Source organism: Salvia miltiorrhiza, chromosome 1, assembly GCF_028751815.1.
Source record: "Salvia miltiorrhiza cultivar Shanhuang (shh) chromosome 1, IMPLAD_Smil_shh, whole genome shotgun sequence".
Taxonomy (NCBI): Eukaryota; Viridiplantae; Streptophyta; class Magnoliopsida; order Lamiales; family Lamiaceae; genus Salvia; species Salvia miltiorrhiza.
This window is the reverse complement of record NC_080387.1, coordinates 2,376,376-2,382,186: the sequence shown is the minus strand read 5'-3', so window position 1 is coordinate 2,382,186 and position 5,811 is coordinate 2,376,376. Positions and strand designations below refer to the sequence as shown.

The 5,811-nt window shown below is 45.6% G+C and overlaps 1 protein-coding gene across 1 annotated transcript; it reads right to left on the bottom strand.

Annotated features, from left to right (window-relative positions):
• Window positions 1-1,911: 1,911 nt before the first annotated feature.
• Window positions 1,912-3,231, bottom strand: LOC131008594 (uncharacterized). The gene is made up of 2 exons (XM_057935914.1): window positions 2,278-3,231; window positions 1,912-2,187 (listed from the first exon to the last, which is right to left on the bottom strand). The coding sequence occupies exons 1-2, from the start codon at window positions 3,229-3,231 to the stop codon at window positions 1,912-1,914; spliced, it is 1,230 nt and encodes a 409-aa protein (XP_057791897.1).
• Between the last annotated feature and the right edge of the window lie 2,580 nt (window positions 3,232-5,811).

The window sequence follows — 5,811 nt, the reverse complement described above, 5'->3', positions numbered from 1 at the left end:
CGAGAATATGCTCATCATGCATCTTTGGAATGTGCCCGGGGCGTTGCATAGCCCAAATGGCATCCTCCGGTAGGCAAACATCCCAAAAGGGCAAGTGAATGTCATTTTGCCCTGGTCCTCCTCCACGACCCAAATCTGCATATAGCCCGAGTATCCATCTAGAAAGCAAAAATATTGATTCCCCGCAAGTCTTTCCAGCATCTCATTGATGAAAGGCAAAGGGAAGTGATCCTTTCGTGTCTTCTTGTTGAGCTTGCGGTAATCAATACACACCCTCCAGCCAGTTTGCAACCTTGTGGCAATCAATTCTCGGAATTCATTTTCCACCACTTGTATGCCCGACTTCTTGGGCACAACGTTTACTGGGCTTACCCACCTACTATCGGATACTAGGTATATTATGCCCAAATCCAACAGTTTGAGTATCTCTTTCATCACGACTTCCTTCATGGCTAGATTGAGCTTTCTCTGGGGGTCCCGGACTGGAACTGCATCTTTCTCTAGTAATATGCGGTGCATGCATACAGTAGGGCTTATGCCCTTAATGTCGGCTAAGGTCCATCCAATTGCTTCCTTGTATTTCCCCAAAGTCATCTTGACTTTGTTCTCGTCTTCGAGTGTCAACTCTGAATTGATGATTACGGGCAAAGTGTCGTCCTTGCCCAAGAAGATATACTTGAGGTGTTTGGGCAAAGACTTCAGCTCGAGCTTGGGTGCCTTTTGGATTGATGGAATAAGTCGGTCTTCTTCCTTCAGGGTGGGGATTTTCAGTGCCTCAGTGTGGTTGACCTCTTCGCTCCACGCATTAAGTACCTTCACCGCCTCTTGCAAATGCTCCTCTTGCAAGTCCTCATCGGTTATGCCATTCTGGATTATAGTGTCATATGGCTCCTTGAATGCTGTTCTGGGCAAAACCTCCTCAACAACCTTCTCGATCATGTCGACACTTTTCACCATCTCTGTATCGGCTGGATGTTTCATGGCATTGTATATGTCGAAGGTCAACGTTTCCCCTTCAAACTGACATGTTAGCTTGCCCGTATCACAATCAATGCGAGTCCTGGCAGTCTTTAGAAACGGTCTGCCCAAAAGCATTATCGGATCTCGTACTTTTGACTTCCCCATGTCGAGAATGTAAAAATCCGCTGGAAAGATGAGTTCCTCCACTTTGACCAAAACGTCTTCCAATATCCCATCTGGGTAGACATTTGATCGATCTGCCAGTTGGATCACCACTCGGGTAGGCTTCAGCGGTCCTATCTCCAGGTCCTGGTACATGGATAAGGGCATAACATTGATGGATGCCCCTAAGTCGAGCATTGCCTTTTCCACCTTCATTGTTCCTATTACGCATGGAATGTAGAACATGCCAGGATCTCCACATTTTATGGGCATATCTCGTTGTAAGACTGCGGATACAGATTCGCCCACTTGAAATTTAGCATCATCCGTGTATTTGACCTTCCGAGTGCAGAGTTCTTTGAGAAATTTTGCACATCTGGGCATAGAGCGTAGCGCGACCAAAAGGGGCACATTGACCTCCACCTTCTTGAAGATTTTAACCAGTTCGGTTAATTCTTTCTTCTCTTGTTCCTTGGCCATTCTGTTTGGGAAGGGGAGTATGGGCTCAGTCTGGCTTGATTTCTCTTTACCCTTCCCTGTCGCCTTTCGCTTTGCCTCTTCCTCTTGGGCAAATTCTTCCTCATCTGCTGATCCCATTCCGAGTTGCTCGTTGATCTCTGGCTTTTCTTTGTTTTTCTCCTTATCAACCTCGGGTAACTCCTTTCCTCCTATGAGTGTCATGGCATTCACCTTCTTCACCTCCACTTGGGATGGGAGTGCCCCTGGTTTGCTTTCAAGTCTGGCGACTGCTTGGGCAAGATGTGATAGTTGGGAGTTCACATTCTGCATTCATCCTCTCGTCTCCATTATGAACTTTTCGGTCTCTTGCTGGAACTTCATTTGTTGTTGGGCCATTTGATGCACGAGCTCTGATAGGGAGGATCCTCTTCCCTGTTGAGGTTGTTGCGAGTATTGTGGTGGGTTACTCGTCTGTCCTTGGTTTGGCCCCAAAAAGTTGTTGTTGCCGTACCTAAGGTTCTCATGTTGCCTCCATCCTTGATTGTTGTACTGCTGCCTGTAGGGCTCAAAAGGTTTCTGGTTCTGCCCTCCGTTGTTTTCTCCTAGCTGTTGCCCAATAGCATTAAGCTCTTCATCTTCGAAAAGTTGTGGACATTCATCGGTTGCATGTGAATTTGCCATGCAAAGCTGGCATGCCTTCACAGGCTTCTGAATGTTGGGAATCCCTTGATTGGGTGTTCCTTGATTCGTCATAAATTTCTCGAACATGTTGCAGAGCTTGTCCAACTTTTCATCTTGGGCAGAAGAAGCCGGCACCGGAGTAGTACTGACTATAGTCCCTTCCTCATCTCTCGATTCCTCTGCCATGTCGGCTATGAGCTTGAAAGCTTCCGCTGCAGATTTGTTTAAGATCGATCCTCCACATGCAGCGTGTAACCATTGTCTATCTTGTCTTCGGAGTCCTCCCACGAAATACCGAATAAGATCATGATCCGGTATTTGGTGTTGTGGGCATTTGGCCAACATCTGCTTGAACCTTCCCCAGTATTCATAGAGGATTTCTCCCGTCCCCATTTTGATGTTACTTATTCGAGTCCTCAAATTCTGGATTCGGGCGGCTGGGAAGTATCGCTCTAAAAACTTGCTCTGCAGCTCTTGCCAGGTCCGAATGCTTCCTTCGGGCAAATCGTACAACCACTCCCTCGCTCCTTCTAATAGAGAGAACGGAAAAGTGAGGAGTCGGATGTACTCGCCAAGGGCTGGACTTGCGGTGCGCACTGTTCCACACGCCATCTCAAAGTCTTGTAAATGCCTTTGAGGGTCTTCTCCGGGCATATCACTGTACTTGGGCAAAATTTGGATTAGTGTATGCTTCAACTCCCAATTTCCAGTGATCTCGGGTAACACTATTGCTGACGGCCTGAGATTCAGGTTGCTTGGGAACATCATGTCTCGAAGGGTCCTGTTGTTGTTGTTGTCATTCTGTCGTTCCGGATTTTCTGCCATCTCTCTCTCTGCTTCTAAATGTCTCTCTCTTGCCTGTGCCTCTTGTTCTGCCCTACGTCTGTTAGCGTTGTTCAGTCGGACAAGTCGCTCAATCTCCTTGTTGAACAAAAGGTCTTCATTCCCTGCACTCCTAGTACGACGCATACACAAACGTGAAGGCAAAACTCACACAAAAATTACAAAAGAAATTACTAGCGCTCTCAGTTCCCCGGCAACGGCGCCAATTTGACGGAGCTGTCGTTTGAGCTTCGTGCAAATAAATAATCCTGTGCCCACAACTAGACTAGCTAGTGGTAACTTGTAAGTCCAGAGTCGAATCCACAGGGAACTGAGCAGTAACTTCTCCTGCAAGGGTGTCACTAAAAAGGTTTTGTTTTCTGTAGTGTTCTGACCAAAACGTGGTTATGGGCAGAACGGGTATCCAACCTAAACTGAAATAACAAAGTAGATAAATCAAATAACAAAAAAATTCTGACTTGGGTTTGAATCACTAAACATGAATTGACACTCGATCATTGGTGCAAAGATTAATCACTATATTCGCATACCAGTGGTTATAGGCATAAGAATTGTTGTGCCCCTATTGTCACTCGTCACGCACACAACTAACCCCTTGCCCAATCTATCCTTTCAGTTTATGATCCCTTAGAAGGGTCAGCTAATGGAAATCAACTACCCCGGACAACATCCACGCTCTCTGCGATGGCCTATCGCTAGTTGTGCTTTGCCTAGAATGCTTTAAGAATTAGATAGACCCACTTAACTCTTACGCCGATATTTCATAGCAGTCACGGCTCCAACACCAGTTGTACTATTATAGAGGTCGATGGCAACTCGCCTTATGCCCAAATTATTACTTGTGGTCAGAACTTCCTAGTTAACTAGTGATCAATTAATTAACCAAGTTGTTACAACCTTTTTTTGGAATCAAACCTAGTGTATCAGGAATATACTCATATAGTTGTTATGCTCAAATTAGACCTCTCGAGTTTATTCATTCATGCTTAGATCATCTTTCCCAAATCAGAATATAAACTTAGCTAACCATAACGTAAATAACACAAGCAAAAGATATAAAGGAAAACATAACTGGAATTGAAATTACTTAAATGAAAATCGAAGTACCTACGGTCGAAAGTGCCGTGCAAATCATAAACAGAAAAGTACGAGATTATGCCCACAGCCTGGGCTAGCTTCAACTTTCAAACAATGCACAACAGAACGGAATTTCAGTACCCTTGGCTTGTGAAGCTCGTCGGGTATTTATAGGAGTCATTAGGGTACGAAGGCCCAGCCCATTAGGTGTGGCCGGATCCATGCAAGCATGGAGATGCTTATCCCTTTTCAGGCCTAATCTTCATGAAGATATGTTTCCTTTTGGATAAGGCGTTGGTTTGGCCTTATCGATCTCTTTTGGATAGCTCCCGCCTTCCGCCTTTCTCGGACTCCTACTTGCAATCCTTCCTCGCCCGTCTGTTGTGCCTCCGTCTTCTCTTGCCTTCCTTCCTTCTCTTGCCTGCCAGCTCTCGTGCGGTACTTATGGGCATAAGGGATGGTTTTGCTCCAAAATCCCTTTGCTTCTGGCACATACCTCTTTCACGAGAGGTGACAGCACTTTCGACCCCTGGAGTGCTCGGAGGATTCCTCTGCTCGGCTGATTTCGCTGCTCGGATGATTCCTCTGGCAAAGCCGACTTCGCTGCTCTGGCACTTTGATTCCGCTGGCAGTTTGATTTCTCTGGCGAAGCCGACTTCGCTGCTCTGGCACTTTGATTCCGCTGGCAGCTTGATTTCTCTGGCCCTTTGAATCCTCTGGCAGCTTGATTTCTCTGGCCCTTTGAATCCGCTGGCAGTTTTGATTCCTCTGGCCCTTTGAATCCTCTGGCAGCTTGATTTCTCTGGCCCTTTGAATCCGCTGGCAGTTTTGATTCCTCTGGCCCTTTTGAATCCGCTGGCGGCTTTGATCCCTCTGGCCCTTTTGAATCCTCTGACACTCCGCTTCTCTGGCATTTTGGCCTCTTTCCCACAAGCTGGTCCTGCCATTGAACTACGCCCTCCCAGGCGACCAAACGACACAAACACAAGGAAAAAGACTCGATCTAGACTTAAAACAAACACAAAAACAGAGCACAAACCTGGGCTCATCAGCAGCGGAAATTAAACTTAGTTTCGCAACAGCCTCGGTTGAGCACGTTGTTGGTCTTAGGTTTCTCTTTGCAGTTATACAGTATTCAGTTTATCAATTGAAACAACATAAGTAGGAAAGTAAAACTAAAAGCTGTAAACAACACAAAGACTTTTATGTGGTTCGGAAAAACCATTTCCTACATCCATGGTCGGTTGATCAGACCAACAATCCACTCCGCAAGTGCTTAACAGGTGCACTACAAACCAAACTGTGTGCTTGCCGGGTGCACACAACCGTACCACTGAAGAAAACCCTTCTTCAGTACCCACACTTCACTCGTGTCGGATTTCTCTTGCTTAGCACTGTTGGATTTGTATACTGAAAGCAAGAACGTTTTATGCTTGTATACAATGTTTCCTAAGTTCACTATCTAATCTCCTATCTGATTGTGTTCATGATTGCATATGTATGTTCTTTATCTCTATATAAGTAGATTATATGGTGTGTTGTAGATCACAGAAGACCATATAATTGGAATAACCTTAAGAGATATAATATGATCACAGCCGAAATAACTCTAGGACAAGTTATTGGTTC

Bases quoted from the DNA above. Each gene is read 5' to 3' on its own strand.
- LOC131008594 (XM_057935914.1), bottom strand. From the start codon at position 3,231: ATGCGTCGTACTAGGAGTGCAGGGAATGAAGACCTTTTGTTCAACAAG. The intron at 2,188-2,277 runs GCATGCCAGCTT...ATTGGGCAACAG, and splicing joins ACATTCAGAAGCCTGTGAAG to CTAGGAGAAAACAACGGAGG.